General features: G+C 43.3%; 1 protein-coding gene across 3 annotated transcripts in view; it reads right to left on the bottom strand.

Annotated features, from left to right (window-relative positions):
* The window catches only part of EPDR1 (ependymin related 1), a gene marked incomplete at its 5' end in the record, with an annotated part of 142540 nt that overhangs the window by 105396 nt on the left and 17460 nt on the right, over window positions 1-19684 (bottom strand). For all 3 annotated transcript variants that reach the window (XM_082692025.1, XM_082692023.1, XM_082692024.1), the window contains 2 exons: window positions 13056-13248; window positions 14578-14786. In XM_082692025.1, the coding sequence (XP_082548151.1) occupies window positions 13056-13248; window positions 14578-14786 (402 nt within the window). The remainder of the gene's footprint in view (window positions 1-13055; window positions 13249-14577; window positions 14787-19684) is intronic.

Raw genomic sequence — 19684 nt, 5'->3', positions numbered from 1 at the left:
TGGAAAACAGCATGGAGGTTCCTCAAAATGTTGAAAATAGAACTGCCCTATGACCCAGCAATTGCACTATTGGGTATTTACCCTAAAGATACAAATGTAGTGATCCAAAGGGGCACGTGCACCCGAATGTTTATAGCAGCAATGTCCACAATAGCCAAACTATGGAAAGAACCTAGATGTCCATCAACAGATGAATGGATCAAGAAGATGTGGTATATATACGCAATGGAATACTATGCAGCCATCAAAAGAAATGAAATCTTGCCATTTGCGACAACATGGATGGAACTAGAGCGTATCATGCTTAGCGAAATAAGTCAAGCAGAGAAAGACAACTCTCATATGATCTCCCTGATATGAGGAAGTGGTGATGCAACATGGGGGCCTAAGTGGGTACGAGAAGAATAAATGAAACAAGATGGGATTGGGAGGGAGACAAACCATAAGGGACTCTTAATCTCACAAAACAAACTGAAGGTTGCTGGGGGGAGGGGGTTTGGGAGAAGGGGGGTGGGATTATGGACATTGGGGAGGGTATGTGCTTTGGTGAGTGCTGTGAAGTATGTAAACCTGGTGATTCACAGACCTGTACCCCTGGGGATAAAAATATATGTTTATAAAAAATAAAAAATTATATTAAAAAATAAATAAATAAATAAATAAATAAAACTTAAAAGTTCAGGGTGCCTAGGTGGCCCAGTTAATCATCTGCCTTTAGCTTGGGTCATGATCTCGAGGTGGAGCCCCATATAAGGCTCCCAGTTCAGTGGCAAGTCTGCCTCTCCCTCATCCCTCTCCCACTCCCCCTGTTCGTGCTCTCTCTCTCTCTCAAATAAATATATAAATAATCTTTTTTAAAAACTTAAAAGTTCTACAGCACACAGCTAGAGTGCAAGGATTTATAAGTTTAAATTTGGTGATGTTAAATGCTCATCTCAATAATTTGAAGATGGGAGTGGGCAGATGACATGGTAAGAAATCTTTTAAGACTGTTGCTTCACATCACCAAGACTCTTTCCGAAATGGATGAAAGTACAGGTCAGCAGCTTCATAGCAGAGTACTTACCTCATCATCAACCTTCTATATCACTGAGGATTATTGACTTTTTAATATTAAAGTAGGTGAAAATGTCATGATACTGTTGTTTAACTTACATGCCTTTGCTTATTACTGAAGTTGGACACTACAAAATGCTTATTAGTCATTTTGCTTTCTTCCTTTATAAATTATTTATTTGTGTCCTTCACTTATTTTTCTAATAAGCTATAAATATTTTTAATTGATTTGTAAAATGTATTATATAGGAAGTGCATTGTAAAATATTTTCCTCCATCTGTCAATTACCTTTCATTTTCTTTGTTATATGTGTGTGTGTGTGTGTGTGTGTGATATGTGTGATAGTACATGCCTATCACATATATTATGTATATCACTTATATGATTTTTGTATTTTTTATACACACAACTGTATACAGTCAGTTCTGTTTCTCCTTGTGTGCTTTCTTTCAATGCACTTTTGTTTGCTTGAATTGTTCAATCCAAGATATGTTTTCTTTTTTTAAAATATTTTATTTATTTATTTGACGGAGAGAGATCACAAATAGGCAGAGAGGCAGGCAGAGAGAGGGGGAAGCAGGCTCCTTGACAAGCATAGAGCCCAATGTGGGACTTGATCCCAGAACCCTGAGATCATGACCTGAGCCGAAGGCAGAGGCTTTAACCCATTGAGCCACCCAGGTGCCCCAAAATATGTTTTCTTACATTTTGTCTTGGTAGCCTTAAAAAAAAACTCTCAATTGGCCTCATGTGGTTTTTACATCCATCTTTTTAATGCACTACAATTTATTTCAGTACACCGTATGGACAAAGCTGTAAGTCAATTTTGTTTCTAAAAGAAATACATGTTTTTCCCCATAGTTTTTTGGTAAGAAACCATATCCCTTACATGGTCTTATGATGCTTCATTACGAAATCTCAAATTTATGTGTCTGTTTCAAGATTATTTTACTCAATGATCTGTCTGTGAATTCTACAGTCTGTCCAACTTTTTATTTAACACTTCATTTTATAACTGACATCTCATAGGGAAGGTCCACACTTGTGCTTTCTTTCCTTCTCTAATCCCAGTTGCTTATTTTACCAGATAAACTTTAAGATTATTTTGTCAAATTGAAAAGGAAAACTTTTGGGGATTGGAATTGAATTAGAATCTCTATATTAAGTGGAAAAACTAATCTGTATAGGCTAGTAGGTAAATTCAAAAGTGATTAGAAAAGCATTATATACTGCTGTACAATTATGAGGTTTGCATATCTGTTTTTTTAGAGCATAGATTCCATGAATTTCTTTTAAGGGTTCATTTCGGGAGTCTTTAATTTTCTGATGCTAGTGTGAATATAATCTTTACTTTCACTTTACTTGTGATTGTCTAACATTTTTAAAATTGTTGATTTTTAAAGTATTTACCAACAACATTTTTTCTATCAAAATAGATGTTCCACTGAGCAGCTAGAGGCCAAGGGGAGAAACGCACGTCAAGTGCCCTGGTCTGGAGAAGGCCAAGCCTTCATTCAGAAGCTCTACATGCCCTACAATACTTGTCTCCTCACGATCCTCATCTTACAAGACAGGGAGGAGACATATGCACAAGGTGCTTGGAGGGCCACATCTTAGTCCATTCAGGCTGCTATTAGAAAATAGAGCAGCCTGGATGACCTATAAACAACAGAAATTCATTTCTCACATTACTGGAGTCTGGAAAATCCAAGAGCAAGGCACCAGCAGTTGGAGTGTCTGGTGAGCCCCACTTCCTGGGTCATGAACAGCCCTCTTCTTACTGTACTCTCACACAGTGGAGGTGTGGGGCCCAAGGGAGCTCTCCTGGACCTTTTTATAAGATCACCAATCCCATTCACCTAATGTCCCAAAGGCAACCTCCTAATGTCATCACTTTGGAAGTAAGGGTACCAACATGAGTTTGGGGAGGAAACAAACATAGGACCAATTCTCCATTGGTAAAAGAAAAAGGTGTCTGGCTTCGACTGCTGTTAGCTCTCTTAACTTTGTCCTCAGCACAATTCCATGCAAAGAAGAAAAATTCAATTTGATATCTTATTACGCAGTATCACAGACAGACGTGCATTTATACACATTATTCGTAACTAATCAAAATTTCCCATAGTTCTAAACACACACACACATACACACACACCACTCTTCCAGGCACTAGATCAAGGGAAGATTTTCTCTTGCTTTCATTATCTAGCTCTCTGAATCTGAAGTACATTTAATCATGACTGACACTTGACCAGAATTTCCTTGATTCCTTCTTTCTGCTCACCTTCCACATTTAATCCATCAACCCATTCTGCTGACTCTACTTTTTTAAACACATCCTTACTCTGCTCCCTTCTCCCCAGCCCACTGTGGCCATCCTCATGCAACCCACCACCATCTGTCCACCTGGGCGAGCTCAGAGTCTCCCCTGTTCTTGCTTTCTCTCCCACTCCTCTATGATCTGTTTCCACACAGAAAACAGAGGGATCTTTCCAAAATACAGGTCAGGTTTTGCAAGTCCTCGCTGAAAACCTTCCATCAGCTTTCCACTGTGCTTGGAATAAATTCCACACTCCTTGCTCGCCCCAACCCCCACCAGCATCTAGGATCTTGCCCTTGCCTGTCTCTTCAGCCTCATCTAGAATCACTGTTCGAAGCTCTTGCCCACAGACTCTGTCCACTTGGGCCTGTACATTTCCTCAAACAAGATGAACCCATTGCATACAGACCACTGAATCTTTGCCTGACCAGCTTCCTCTTGACGTTGAGATGTCTAGTTGAAGGGCACCTCATCAGGGAGGCCTGTCCTGACCATCTCCACCGGAAGTAGCTATTTATTCACTCTGCTCCATCACCCTCTTTTCATTCTCTGTGTAGTTCTTGTCACTCTCTGGCTTTTTGTGTGCCCCATTTATTGCCTGCCCACCCGCCACCACCAGAATGAAGCTCCCAGAGGTAGAATAGTGCCTGTCTTGTCCTTGACTATATCCCAGTGCCTAGAAGGGAGCCTCAGATGCAGAAGGGTCTCAGTAATGCTTAAATAATGAAGCTCTTAGATGTGCTTAATTAATGAAGGGTCTCAGAAATGCTTGATTAATGAATGCTTAATTAATGTGGACAGGTGATAGAGCTCAGGAAATAGTTCTTTCCCAGTAGGGGCTTTCTGACTGATGAGGCCAGACCTTTGGCAGAAGTGGTAATCAGGGGTGGGAAAATTCTTCTACCTTATTCATGCTTGTGCTATAGTTCTTCAAAGCCTGAGAAGTGAAATGGCCATAACCCTTGCTCAGCTAACACCTCTGATGGCTAGTTAGCCATAAATCTTGTATACCTTTGGCAAACTCCTGATGGATAATTCTTGTCTCCAGTACTATTATAACTTTATATCTTTCTGTTTGTTTAAATGGACATTTGACCATGAAATTGGGGAAAAGGTAAGAAGGTGCTACCATAACCCAGAAGTCCACAGGCAATGCTGGCAATCAAACAAAGGTGATATTGACATAGTTGTATATTCATCCCATGTTCAGAATTGGCTGTAGAGAATTGTGCTTTAATATATTCATATTTGCCTTCTCCTCATTTAATAAATGTGACTCTTATAAGTACCATGTTAATAGCACACAGTAGGTAAATAATGGTTGAAAATTGTTATCAATTATCTTCCCAAGTCAAAGGCATTTGATGTCAACCTCAGTCTTCTCATTTATGAGATGAGAACAATAATAATAATAATAACAACAACAACAATAATAATATCTAGCTTAAGGTAATAATAATAATAGTATCTAGCTTAAAGGTTTTTGTAAAGATTAAATGAGATAATCAGCATAAAATTCTCAGTAGAGACCCTGACAAAAAGTAAGTGCCGGTTAGTGTTCTCTAAGATTGAGGTTGATATTATTTTTATTTTCTCTATCTTTAGTGCACTGTGTGCAAAATGGTAAGAACTGTGACAATGCCAGGGGAGGGGAAGGCATTGTTTGGGGCTGCAGCTGCACCAACTAATGCTCAGGGTCTAAGGCTGTTGCTCCACTGAGGCAGGTGGTGGTTTATGCTCTTCAGGAACCCCAGGAGCAGGGGCAGGACCCTGCTGGACCTCCAGGTCAGGCAAAGGGGTTGATGGCTCTTCCATCCCAGGAGAGTGAATTAGAGCCCTGACTACCACCTGCACTGTCCCCAACAGGACAAGTGCTATCACTGCTTTTCCTGACGGGTGAGCCACAGCAGCAGAGATGGGGTGGGCCAGCTCAGGCTCCAAAGATGCAGCAGGTGCCAGAGCAGGTTCTGGGACGAGCTCCTGAGGTGGATCAGGACCTTGCTCTGGGGCTGGTGCTGTAGCTCCAAGAAGAGAAAGTATCATCAGCATGACCAACTTCCCTTCTGCCTTATAATAAAAGAAACTTTTCCCATCAAAAAAAAAAAAAGTACTGTGGGAACCATATTTATTAAAAGAAAGTCGCTGTCATTTTATGAACTAAGGTTATCTTATCCTTAATGGTATCTGAGTGTGACTAGGAGTAGGCACACAGTTCTGACTGTGGGTATGAAACAATGGAGAACAGACACACATCTCAGAGACCAGGCCAATTAATGGGCCAATGAGCCCACAGAGGGCACCACCTTCATGGGTTACCGTAACCTAGATCTAATCCTTAGAATTTCATGGTTACAAAAGTTTGATTTTTTTTTTTTTTTTTTGGCCCATGGAGGACTGGTCAGACTCTCAGGCGGAAGACATCAAAGATAAGAAGTATCTAACATTTTGGATGCCTCTAACTTGCAAAGCTATCTGCTACACACTTTATAAATGGGATTTCATTTAATCCTAACAAAACCCTTTGAAGAAGTAAGAGAAAACTGAGGTTCAGGGCAGTTCTAATAACCTCTCCAAGGTAATGAGTGACCTAATTAGCTTTTGAATTCAAGGCTGTACAATTTCAAACTCTTGTCCTTTATATTACACCACATAGTCTTTCTCAGAAACTGACATGTACTCTGCAACTTTGCTAAGAGACTGGTATGTAAACCAGAACAACAATGCATTATTGTACAATGGTGTTTTTACCCTTCTGGTGAGTGGCATACTTAAATTGGCCACTGAGAACATTCACCTGTGATGACCCATTTCTTAAGAAGTAAATTTCTAATTAGGAAGGAATCCACCAAATCTATAAAAATATTCTAGGCCACCAAGTTTATTAAATGCTGCAAATACCATAATAAACTCTATTATTCCTGTGTTATCCAAACCATATGAATTATCTGAATTGTTTCTCCTTCTGCCCAACCCTTGACACAGGAAATACAAACGTCTCATGCCTGAACTGGGAAGTTAAGGGGCTAAAGGAAGAGTAAGACAATGAGTTGTCAAAAGTAAGAGTGACTTGGCCAAATCTTTCTCTTGGTTGTAGATGTTCTTCATACAGGTTGGTTATGGTTCTGACTTGCCAAGGTCTACGAAAGGTGGCATTAGGTCCTGAGGCCAATAGTCTCTTTCTGTGTCCTTGCTCCTTTCCTCTGGTGCCAGTTGGTCTGTTGTCTGTGCCTTTTTGCTCAGCTGGAAAAGGTAAGGTCTACCTGAGCTGGGATTTGCAGTAGAATAGACAGACCTAATAACTTAGTTAACTCTGGGCAGCAGCTTCTTTGGCTTCCACTTCCTCCAGTTAGTCCAGCTTAATTCACCAGAGTTCTACAGAGATACTTGGAGGTTAAAGCCCCAGCTCAATATTGGTGATGATTTTCTTGGCTCTGTTTTCTGATCTCACTGCTCCATTGATCCTTGACAGGGGGAAGTACAATCTGGGTATTCCTGCATCTTGGCCAAGGTAACAACACAGGACTTTAATCTCACATTTGTCCCCAACATTCTCCACATATCTGCTAGATCCTGTTATTTTCTTTCCTGGACATGGTTAGATGAACACTGTCAAATCCTTGGTCTTAGATTTCTTAACTAAACTCCATCTAAACTAACTTTTCTCTACTAAAACAATTAGTCTTCAGACAAAATGATAATATTCCAGGGTATCAACCCCATTCGGACAGCACTTTGTTGGGACTGCATTGCAGTGGAAATCTTGCTGTAATTGAACTTTATGATTTTTTTCAGCCCTGAACATATAGACCTTCTTTTTCTGTGGCTTAAGTCTCTGAAGAGCTCATTTATCTATTCATTGGTCCTATTCTTTCAGTCACAGAGCTTAAGCTTATTTCCAAATCAGGAGGCAACTAAGTTTAGCCCATTTGTGTCTTACTATTGTCTTCCAGAGACATATGGGATTCGTGTAAATGGAAAATTTATTAACAAACTTATTTTTTAACAGAGTGCTTATACTGAATGATTATACATAGCAAGAATCTGGGAAAACTTTATCCCCATTCCAGAAGCATCCACTGCAAATACCATAATAAACTCTATTATTCCTGTGTTATCCAAACCATATGAATTATCTGAATTGTTTCTCCTTCTGCCCAACCCTTGACACAGGAAATACAAACGTCTCATGCCTGAACTGGGAAGTTAAGGGGCTAAAGGAAGAGTAAGACAATGAGTTGTCAAAAGTAAGAGTGACTTGTCAAAATCACGTGGAACCCCATTGTTATCCAAGAACTATCTGCATAATAATATATTTCCAGAAAAGTTAAACTGGAAACTGTCCCACAAGTTTCAATTACTACACATTTGAACACACCAGAGTACTGAATTTTAGTTGTTCTTAGTAAAAATAAAAATCATTTTATATTTATTGAATTGAAAAGCAGTATTCCCCAAACCAGCAGGTTTTCTCCTTCAGGCTATTTTCCTTCTCCATTAAATGGCAACATCTATGGTGCGTAGATCCATAGGCATGGGAACCATTCTAAATCTCAGATAGTAAGGCCCAATGGGTCCTGGTTTAAGGAAGAACAGTCATTTGGAAATGCTCTATATTGAGGGAACTTAGAGGAGAGATGTCTGAACTGAAAATCACTCAGGTGCTGCTCCAGTAATGGCTCAAGCTATTCCCATGTTTATTAAATACACGTCAAAAAGTTTGAATTGAGAGTTTAGTATGATAAACCAATGACATAACCTCTTTTTCCTCCTCTTCCTCTCCTCTCTCTCTCCTTCTTCCCTTTTCTCCTCCTCAACTTATGCTTATTCTTCAGCTCTCTTGGCTGTTTGGAACATACAAATTGTGAGCTAGAATATAGGATTTCTGTAATCATGATATTTAATGGTATTACGTAGGACACAGAAGAATCTATGCAATGTCCTTCATGTCAAGCTCTCGGGAATACTGGGATCCACTGGAAGCTTTTGCAGCACCGGAAGTCTTTGCTTTTCATGAAATGTGAGTGGGTGATAAGAGCTTGTGTGTATCTGCTGATTTGAGAGGAAATCATGGGACCCTGTAAGTGAAGAGAAGTTTAACCAAAAAGAAACTTCATAAAAGCATACAGCTTTATTGGGCTTGAGACTTTTAGTTATTTCATGGTGCTAAAACACACCATAGGTCATTAAAGTTTCCCAAGTTTGTACAAGACGGATCCATCTCTTGTGTTCACTTTGTGACTATCCTCAAGCCCACGAAGAGGCTGGAGCTAGTAAGAAAGGGTAATTTAACACGTTAGGATCAAAGGTTCTGCCAAAACAAAGAGACAGAATTGGAACTGTTGATCACGCATACCCATTAACCAGGACAATCACAGAATGTTTCAGAAATAGCTTTTATCTTAGTCTTTTTCTCATCAAAAGTTGTTAATTTTGTTTTTACTTGGTTTTTCCTGAAATTCTGTATATTACAATGGAATTTGATGAGAAGCTTGGCTTTTCTTATTCCATACGATAACACAAATACGCCAGGACTGCACAGCAAAGGTACCATTCCTACTTTAAGGAGTGGGACAAAACCAAGATATCCTGCATTTCTATAACATATATAACTGCCCATATGTCTAGCCCAAAACTATACTGCTAATCAAATAGATTTGTGTATTTAGTTAGCTGGAAACCTTTCAATAGTTTTCAATAGGATGGTGCATCCTTTTGGTTGAAAACTAATACCGTTGTTTTCCCAGCCTTTCTCCAGGTTGAGAAAATGTGTCGACCAGACTGAGAGGTTACCAAATGAAGTATTTTGCTTTTGAAAAACCATTTCACAAGATCACCCTTTGAGTTATTACTTGTTTTTTGATAATTTTCTTTATTGAAACTCTAGAGCTCAACTGAGAATTACAATGATGGCAGTCACATTTTAGTAAGAAGAATGCCTGTTTTGCAGTAAGAATGGTCCTAAGGAAGGATAAGAACACTTAGCTATGTGATTTAAACAAACATATGTTAAAATAAATATAGAGTATGCCAGTATGCCACTGGGAAAAAGAGAGTCACAGCGGCAGTCTGGTACACACATCTATGCTCAGATTACCTAAATACTGCGTATGTTGTATTCACTGCAAATTATCCCTAAGTTGTAGAGTAATTATAACTCACTCTTCGGTTGCTAAGGCTATATTAGTTTTCTACCTTTAAGCATGAAATAGATATTGTAAATATTCATGAAGTTTTACTCTAATGGAAACAATGTGAATTTTTAAATTGGGGTATCATAAAAGTAAGCATTGCTTTCCCTCAAAAAAAAAAAAAAGAAATTGTAAGCCCAAAACTTTTTCTTCACATGTAGCTGAGCTAATAATTCTGCTTTAAAACAAATAAAAATGTATTTCAATTGTTATTATCCTCGCATAGTTCTTAGTGGAAAAGATTACTGATGCTAGAATATTCATATGTTAAAGCTAAGTTTCTCTTTGAAAGAGGGGTTTACCTCCAAGACCTTTAGTCACAAGCCTTTGGCTGAGGAAGATCCTTGCTGAAGTCTTTTTAACTCAATGAGAAAAGCAAGGACTCCATTTCAACATTTAAAGTACTTTCCACAGATAGAGGAAGATCTATATACTGGGGAAAATTGAAAAGCACCCTTTGTGTTACAAGTGAATACCCAGGCAAAGTGATTTAAAATCACAGAGGGGACACTGACAGGATGGAACCTGTAAACGAAATCCAGTAAGAGGTGAGAAATGAGTTTTCCAACGGTGCGGATTTTCACCTGGTGGGAGATCGAGAGTACTTTGTGAGCAATCTCCTCAGATAACTAAACTCTTCGGCCTTCTTAAAACATTTAAATAATTTTAAAACATGTTCCAATTTTAGGAAGTGCAGCATTATCTCAAATAGCAAAACTTCCTGCAAGTAAGTGACCCTGATAAGACAGCAACCGGGGGCAGAATGGCTGGGCCCCTTGGACTCCGCGTGGGCCAGTGGGGTGGGAGGGAGGGCGCTGACGGGGCCTGGGCCCTCAGAGTTGAAGCCAAAGTGTAGAGAACACCCCAGCACTTGTGTGGGTCCTGGCCTTTGTCTTGGGAGAGGTAGAAGTGGCTCCAACATGACATAAAGGTCAGAGACACAGGAGGCAGGGTGGGCCCAAAGCGGTACCCATCCTCGCTGGGATCCTCTTCAGGAATGCCGTGTCTGCAGATGAGGGGAGGTTCGGTGCTCCTACGCATGCGTGGGGGCCCTCTTCTTTTTGACTATATTGTCCCCTAGAGGGTTTTGACATCTGATTGATGACTAAGGAAGGCCTCCTGCCACCCAGAGGTAACCTGGGCCTCATTCCTCAGGCTCTTGTGACAGTTGGGCAAGAGAGAGCAGCATTGGCAGAGACGATGGGAAGTGAGGGGGGCCTGATCAGAAGGGCCGTGGGCACTGCGCTGAAGAGCCCCCCTCACTTTGACACAATGGGGACCAACAGGAACAGGGCGCCAACGGAGGCTACATCCCACCAGATGCAAAATCTGTCTGTGAGAGGGACTTATTATTTCTATCTGTGAAATGGCTTAACTTCTAAAATAGTCCAACAGAGAACTGAAAGGGTGCCCATTACCTATGTCCCTGAATAAAGTAAAAGGGGTTCCTTTCCTTCTCCTGCAAGAAGGGATGTGTACTCAGGCAGGCAAAGACCGAGATCTAGAGCTAAGGGGACCTGTGTGGTTCAGAAAGGATGGAGGGCCATCCCGTGGGCGGAGAGATAGGACACAGCCAAAGCCTTTTGCTGTCAAAAAGGCTTAATCCAGCTGGACCACCTCAAAGCCAGCTGCAAAAGTCCCCACGTGTGCATTCTTGATGCCAGCCCTGCCTGGCCTTCCCTCTGCTCTGAGACTCCGAGAACAGGCATGGGCCCTGGGGATCACAGGGGCTCAGCGCCGGCTTGGGACTGACTGAGCAGAGCATGGCCTCGAGGAGAAAAGACCAGAGCAAGACAGAGGCTCTGAAGATCTTGCAAAGGCCAGCGATGTTAAGAGCCTGGACCTGGAGGGTGGCTGAGGGGATGGACAGGGGCTACTCTGACCAGACTTAGGACACTGATGGCCTGTGGGGACTGAAGGAGAGAAATGAGCTAAGAACACTTCTGTGGCTTCAAACCCAGGCAACTGGGCTTTGAGCAGAAGACCAAGCCTTTCAGAGAGGATAATGAACTTGGCTTAGATCACGTGAAGCACTTGATTAATCAGAGAGGAGCTTTCACTCCAGAAAAAACAAGATTATCCATCTATATGACAAAAGTAAATATATCAAAGAACATTTTGAAATGCAATCAAACGTGTTTATTGAAATAAACTGTGAGTCATACAGATTGTTTTCCACGCGATATAGATGTCATACATTTCTTCTAGTAACAGATTATAGCCAGATGAAACACAACAGTAGAAGAGTCTAGAATAATAAATTTTATTCCTAAGAGTCTCCCTAGAGACCAGCAAACCCAACCCTTGGATAGATGAGGCAACTAACGACCGGAGAGACTGGCGTTCTCACTCTACAAACGGTTAGGGCACTGAGTGTGTGCCAGGCACTTCCTTGGCGCTGGACATATACAAGTAAACAGAACGTGGTACCCGTACTCAGGTTGCTCATGGCCAGGCTCGTGGGCGACAGCATCCAGTAAGCAGGGAATTAGCACACACCCTAATATATCTGATGAGAACAGCAAGCTCAAGCTACAGAGTGCACCCAACCCGGGCCTGGGAGCCGCTCTCTGCAGGTTAAGTGTGAGCTGACCTGGGAAGGAGGAGTAGAAGTCTCATAGACAGCTTGCCAGACTGTCCCAGAAGGCTTGGGTGAGGGAAAGCATCGTGCAGTTAGTGCATCGAAGGTGATCAAGTACCGAGGAATTCCAGTCCTGGATTCTTAAGACAATAGTCTCCCGACTCCTAGTGCAGTGCTATTTTTAGAATACTGTCTTTCTCGGTTCCCCGACAAATATGGGATGATTCGGCACGTACAGCAACAGTCTTGCATAGAGAAAAGGACCCATACACGGCTCACACATACCCGGGTAGAGACATTAGGATTTCCAAACCCTCTTATTTAAAATGTCTCTTCGAGGAATAATTATTTTGTATTGGAGCCTTTCATTTCCTCCCCAAATTTACATCAATCAGGTCATACCATAAAGCTCTTAAGTCTGGAAGGGATTTTAAGGAACTACTTTGCAGTGGCGAAGGGGGTGGGAGGCTGGGCAGGGGGAGCCGTGGCCACCTGGTGCTGGCAATATTGGGGCCACAATCTATAGAGAACGGAAAACTTTCTCATGAAAGGGACCAAACCGGTTCTGCATTTTATCATCTCATGGCACGTGGCAGCAATCCAGTAATTCTCGGTCACACCAGTAATGCAACCCTCTTCCCTGCCAAGGCGGGTGTCTTTTCCGTTCTCTACCACCCCTCGCCCACGTCTGCCCCGTGCCCGGATCCACCTGCAAGCGTGGAAAACACATCTCCCCCACGGGCTGCACCAGCGCTCTGTAAACATAGCTTGAGGAGTCAAAATCATATGTACAGAAAACCCCAGACCGATATTTCTCTTCCTGCAATTACGGTATTTCTCTCCAGTGAAGGCTCTCGCTTCTCAAAAGCCTCCAATCCCTCTGGAGCTGCTGGGCGCTCACAGGCTTACCAGGAGCAGTCCTCGCTCATCCTCTCGGCCCAGGCCGTCTGGCAGGTGCTCGGTGGGATGAACACCGAGGGGTCTTTAATGCCCAGTTGTATGTCGAAAAACCGCGTGGACAATATCACACTGTAATTTTTGGTGAAGGTTTCCTGGACAGGATAACAATCCTTGGCGGTATAAATGCCGATCCAGGTTTCATCTGTCAGAGGAAGGGAAGTGGACTTTTTTTTAACATAGAAGATAGGCAAAATGCCTGTATTTTTTCTCTTGTAGTAAAACACACATACAATTCACCCTTTTAACTATTTTTAAGGACAATTCAGTGGCATTGAGTATGTTCATGCAAAACCATCGCCACCATCCATCTCTGGAACTTTGTCATCTTCTCCAGTGGAAACTCAGTGCCCTCTAACACTCACTCCCCCTCCCCCCAGCCCCTGGCAACCCCCATCACTTTCTGTCTCTACAAATGGGACCACTCTAGGGACTTCAGAGAAGTGGAATTACATAGTAGTTGTCCTTTAGTGGCTGGCTTATTTCACTTGGCATCATGTCCTAAAGTTTCGGCCAATATTACCTGTGGCTGAATAATATTTCATTGTTTGTGTACACCACATTTGGGGCATTCATTTATCTCCCAAAGGACACTTGGGTTGTTTCTACCATCTGGCTATAAAGATTGATGCTGCTAGAAACAAGGGTACCCACTCATCCTTCTGAGTCCTTGCTTTCAACTCTTCTGGGTATACACCCAGAAGTGGAATCGACAGGTCATGTAATAACTCTATGCTAGGGAACACCTGGGTGGCTCAGTCGTTAAGCATCTGCTTTTGGCTCAGGTCATGATCCCAGGGTCCTGGGATCGAGCCCTGAACCAGGCTCTCTGCTCGGTGGGAAGCCTGCTTCTCCCTCTTTCTCTGCTTGTGTTCCCTCTCTCACTGTGTCTCTCTCTGTCAAATAAATAAATAAAATCTTGGGGGGAAAAAAAACCTCTATGCTAAACAGGGGGTACTCTTTGCACACTGTTTTGTACTATTTCCCACAAACACCATAAAGGCTGTGTTCTTGCAACCGTTTTGGGGTAGGTGTACGAAAGCACTGCGGAGAAGAGCTTCATGGCTATAAACAAAAGCAGACACTCGGAATAATGGGAGTAGATCTGGTCTCTGTGACTTTAGAAAGTGACATGAGGATTCTAAAGTAGACCTCAGACGATGTCTTCCGTGTCACAGATCTCAGGACCACTCAGTGTCAGGGCTGAGGATAAGCCCATAACAGCCAAGGGGGCAGAAAGGCGTAGGTAGTGCTAGAAGGCTGAGGTGTTTCAAATATGATGCTTAGAATCTGGAGCTAAACAAGCAGCAGAGTACACAGATGGGTTGGGGAATGACTTCAAAGCAGGTGTGGGGAACATTAAACAATTTACTTAAACTTACAAATTGCCCTAACTACCCTTCCTTAATGGACTTAAACTTTTCCCCATCCTGCTTCCTGAGATGCAGCACTTGGCTATTTCATGAAGGCTTACACGATCTAGCGGACTTTCTGTCAGACCACTCCTGGACAGTGATCTGCTCCTGGGGCCCCCCTATGGAGTACTGGTCCTCAAACGTGGCGTTCTGAGGAATGTCTAGAGGGTCCCAGGGCTCCGTCAGGCTGATCTTCGAACACTGCTTGGTGGCTTGTTCAATCTGAAACATCACTCCATCCTTATAGAGCAAAATATATTCAAATAATCTGAAAGACAGATACAGAGAGAACGGATCAGGACCCTGTCTTACAGTCATCATGCCTCTTATCAGCATTCAGTCCAAAGGCCCTTCAATACAAATTACTCTTAGAACAAAGTAGAAAAAAACAGTTCTGCTTGCAAGGCAATCACTTACTTATTTATGAGCACTCGACACATTGACAACCTAAATATGAAATCATTAAAATTCAGAGCTCAAAATTGAATACTGAATCACAGAGTACCTATTACCCGCCAGATCCTATGCTTAGGCTTACAAACACAGGGAAGATGGGGGAAGCCCTGGGTTAATGACTGAACTGTGACCTTTTAGCCACAGGGACCCAGGAGGATTTGATCCTTGGCTGGGCCGAGTTCTTCTTGGAGCACTAAGTCAGGAGTCCTCGGGGTGCACTGAAGGTAGCACACCCGGAAGCTGCTAAGGTCAGCCCACACCTATGCCCCATTGTCTCGACTCTCAGTCACGAGTCATGGGTTCCGGTAAGGCATAGCTGCGGGAAAATGAGGGCCCCTCCCATACCTGGAGGAGACTGGGTGCAGACAGAAGTTGAGGGGACCCCAGAGTCACTGGTTTCCCGCACAGTTTGCTCCAGGCCCCGCCTCTCCTGCCCACATGTACAGCCCATGTGGGCAGCAAGTCAGACGGACTCCCAGGCTGGGCAGGGAGCTGCAGATGCCCTCCCCATCGCCCTGCACACCACGTTGTCCCCAGTCCTGTGTGGATCGTAAGGCTAAGCCATCTTGGTGTCAGGGGAAGCCAACAAGTTAGGCTTCCCTGTGTTTGTCAATCCAAAACTCAGGCCACAGCTGCTGGTCCAGCAGAGTGAGGTTGTGGCTCTGACCTCACACAGTGAAATTCACAACCCTTGAGGGCAGAAGAGCTGAGGGTGGGGGAGGGCTTCCCCCGAAAAAAAAGATGTGAGACGGTCTCCACCCCACAGCCTCCATCTGCCTCTAGCGCAAACGTTTGCCATCTCAAGTCCAAGCTTAGAAAGTATTTTCTTCAGAAAAACTATTACAAGCTATCATTGTCTATATGGTCAAAATAGTACCACTATCAGGGTTACGCTTCCGCTTTCTACGATCCAGTATGGAAATGTGAACATGACCTCACTTTATATATTTAGATACATTATCCATCCTGCTTCATCCCAGCAAACGCTTGAAATGGCTTACGAGGGTCAAACCCACGCCTTCTAGAAGTGGGAGTGACTGCAGACAGAAGAGAAAGTGTTCCCTTGCTGCAACGCTCTCCCAGAAAAGTGGAGCCAACTTCCAGCTTCTGATAAAAGCACACACGCAGGGTTCCCACTGAACTACAGCCCTTTACGGGAGCTGGGTGGACTGTCGCTCTTGCCTGGTGCCTGGTGAAGTCCCACACAGAACAGTCTAACATTCGTGCACGGAGTACAGACATATTACTCTCAATGTTAGAGGGCTGTCCATTCACAAATATGGGACTCTGTACACAAATCCATTTCCAGGAGCCATTCAGGGACGGCGGGCCCCCCAAAACACCGTGTGTCCTGGGGGGGGCTCTTTTTTTATTCTATCAGCACCATCCTCTCATGCCTTCCCAATCCCCAGGGGTCTGCAAGGCAGTCTCTTTATGCAGCCGGACATGTCCCCTGTAAACTCAGAGGCTGGGGGAAGCTGTTTCCAACACAAACCGAGTGAGAGTCAAGAAGGAAGCCAGGAGAAGCACTAGCAAGCTGGGACTCCAACAGCAGAGCATTTGCTGGACGCATTTCTTCTCCAGAGGCCCAGTGTCTGGAGATCCCCATGCAGAGTTATGATGTTTCTTTTCTTGTAATAAACTCTCTTTTTTTCTGCCTGGAACTTTCTGTGTGACTCAGAAGCAGGGCTCATTTCTAATTGGAGGACTCTGCTGTTCCACCTAGAGCCCCGGAGGACAGCCACCGGCACAGCTGTTCAAAGAGAGACAGCGCACGGCCCTGCGCGGATCCCAGGGCCATGGTCGCCCGGTCAGCCCAGAGCCGGGGAGGGGATGGGGCGGAGAGGAACACTGCCAGCTTCACTACTGTCCCGGGGCCAGGTCTGCCCATCCACAGAGGGAAAGTTTAATTTTAAAGTGAGAATGCTAGACTTGAAAGAACCATCACAAACTGTTACCACTTATCCATTCTGGGTGGTCTGAACACAGGTGTTTGTTCCAGTGTACTCAGTACTTGGCTGTTTCCAAAATATTTAATTTTTTCGCAAGAGACCATCATCTGATATTGAGGTTATGTTGACAGTGCCTTAAGTAAAACAGAAAATACTCATTTAATGGGAAACCAAATACAACCATATAACTGTTTGGTTGTTTTTCGAAATCCCATATGGATATCATTGCTCGTGCTGCTCTGTATGGAGTTTTGGGACACAGAAGGTTTTGATGATGCTGTTGTGACTTAGGTGTTGATGTGAGCATAATTCCTAGTTAAGAGGTAAGTTTCTCCATTGCCAAGAGGATACAGGCTGTGAAGCCTGATAGAATCATTAGGTCAAAACGCAGAGATCAGCCAGGGTTGAAATGAATCATCGGCCTGGGATGCTGTGCGGGTAATAACCCGTAGACCCGAAGGACTGGACTGACCGTCTTCAACCGAAACTCGATCCCGGGAAGCGAGATCAAAGCCTGGCTCCGACATGGAGGAAGCTGGGAGGACAGGAGTCACAAATCACATTCCCGGGGTCCAGGCAAGGTGAGGTGCTGGAAAGGGCCTGGAGGACGAGGCGGGCAGGTCAGGCCCGGGTCAACAACAGCCGGCAAACTCCTCCTCACTGGCCAGACCCCAAGCAAAGCACAGCTCCCGGGAGGGCCCTGCCAGGCCTCAGCTGCGAGCAAGGTCAGGCCGGCCAGGCCCGGCCAAAGGGTCAGCAGGCTGAGCTCTCCACACCAGCCTCAGTGCAGACGTGCCCAGTGCCCCCATTTTGCCTCGCTCCTCACGGGACCAAGGATTCCAGTTGCTTTGGACAAACTGTTCAGGCTGCACTGATCATCTCTGTTGTTCCTGAAATCCACTGTCCTGAAAATTAGGCTCCACGATCGTCATGTTTCCTCAAACACTGAAAACCTGTAGAAGTTTTATATCTTCTGGGATTTGTACAGCTGACTCATGTTCAACAGGAAAAAAAAAAAAATCCAACAGTACAGAAATGGAAAATGAGTAAAAATTGCCCAGAAACTCACACTTACAGAAGTAACAACTCTGTGCATCTGTGTCTAAACATATATGGGTATTTTTATTTAAATTTCTTTAAATTGTGGCAATACACACGTAACATAAAATTTGCCATCTTACCCATGTTCAAGTGTGTAGTTCAATAGCGTTAAGTATATGTGTATTGCTGTACAAACAATCTCCAGAATTCTTTTCATTTTGCAAAACTGAGACTCTGCCCACTAAGCAGCTCCCCATGTCTCCCTGCCCCAGCTCCTGGTAACCACCATTCTACTTTCTCCCCCTGTGAACTTGACTCTCTAGGTGCCTCCATAAATAAGGGGAATCATACAATAGTTGTCCTACCGGCTTATTCACTCAGCATCATGTCCTCAAGGCTCATCCATGCTGCAGTGTATGTCAGAATTTCCTTCCTTTGAAAGGCTAATATTTCACTGAATGTAGAGGCCACATTTTGCTTATCTCTTCATCTCTGTATAGACCCTGGGTTGTTGCCACCTTTTGGCTATTTTGAGTAACGCTGCTATGAACATACTGTGCAAATATCATATCGATTTTTCATTATGTGTACTAGACATGCTTTACAAAAATGAGTGAATTATGTTTTATAACCTATTGTTTTAAGTTCGACAATTTGTCCTTCATATCCTTCTAGGTTAAAAAAATACAGATTTATGGAATCACTTTTTATTAATTTACTATGAAATATTTTTAAAATGCAGAAATTAAAGGACTAGCCCAAAAATCACCTTTGTACCTACCAGTTAAATTCCATAATGTTGACATTTTGCTATATTTGCTTTATCTAGTTTCTAAATATTTGAAAAAAAAATACTTTCTGCCTCCTCACCACACTATTATTATCACACTTAAGAAATGAAAATTCATTCCCGGGGTGCCTGGGTGGCTTAGTGGGTTAAAGCCTCTGCGTTCGGCTCAGGTCATGATCTCAGGGTCCTGGGACTGAGCCCTGCATTGGGCTCTCTGCTCAGCAGGGGGCCTGCTTCCCCCCTCCTCTCTGCCTACTTATGATCTCTTTCTGTCAAATAAATAAATAAAAATCTTTATTAAAAAAAAAAAAGAAGAACGCCTGGGTGGCTCAGTGGGTTAAACCTCTGCCTTCAGTTCAGGTCATGATCCCAGGGTCCTGGGATCGAGCCCCGCATCGGGCTCTCTGCTCAGCAGGGAGCCCGCTTCCTCCTCTCTCTCTGCCTGCCTCTCTGCCTACTTGTGATCTCTCTCTGTCAAATAAATAAACAAATAAAATCTTTTAAAAAAAGAAAATTCATTCCCTAATGCTACCACCTAATATCTGGTCCATACTCAACTGTCCCCCAAATGTGAATTTTAAAGTTTCTTTTTTTTTTTTTTTTAATCAGAAGCCAGGGTGCCTGGATGGCTCAACCAGTTAAGCATCTCCTTATTTCTCATATGTAAAGAGAGAGTAGAATTTTGAAGCTCCAAGCATTATTATAAAGATGATTTGAATCAGCAGATATAAAGTTGTTATACAAATGTAAGGGATTGTAGCTTTGTAGGCAAGCCTCCCGGTGGTTACGTTTACGATCACCAGTTAATGTCTGATGAGGAAACTGCGCGTTTCACCTGCGCACAGAAGATACGATCGGTGATGTACCAAAGAAGGGCTGGTTCATCCGGCAGGATGGAAGGATGAAGGAGAGAATGGTCCTGGGTCC

Source organism: Mustela nivalis (genome assembly GCF_964662115.1).
Source record: "Mustela nivalis genome assembly, chromosome: 12".
Classification (NCBI taxonomy): Eukaryota; Metazoa; Chordata; class Mammalia; order Carnivora; family Mustelidae; genus Mustela; species Mustela nivalis.
Note: the sequence above shows the minus strand (reverse complement) of the source record. Positions and strands in the feature narration are given on the sequence as shown.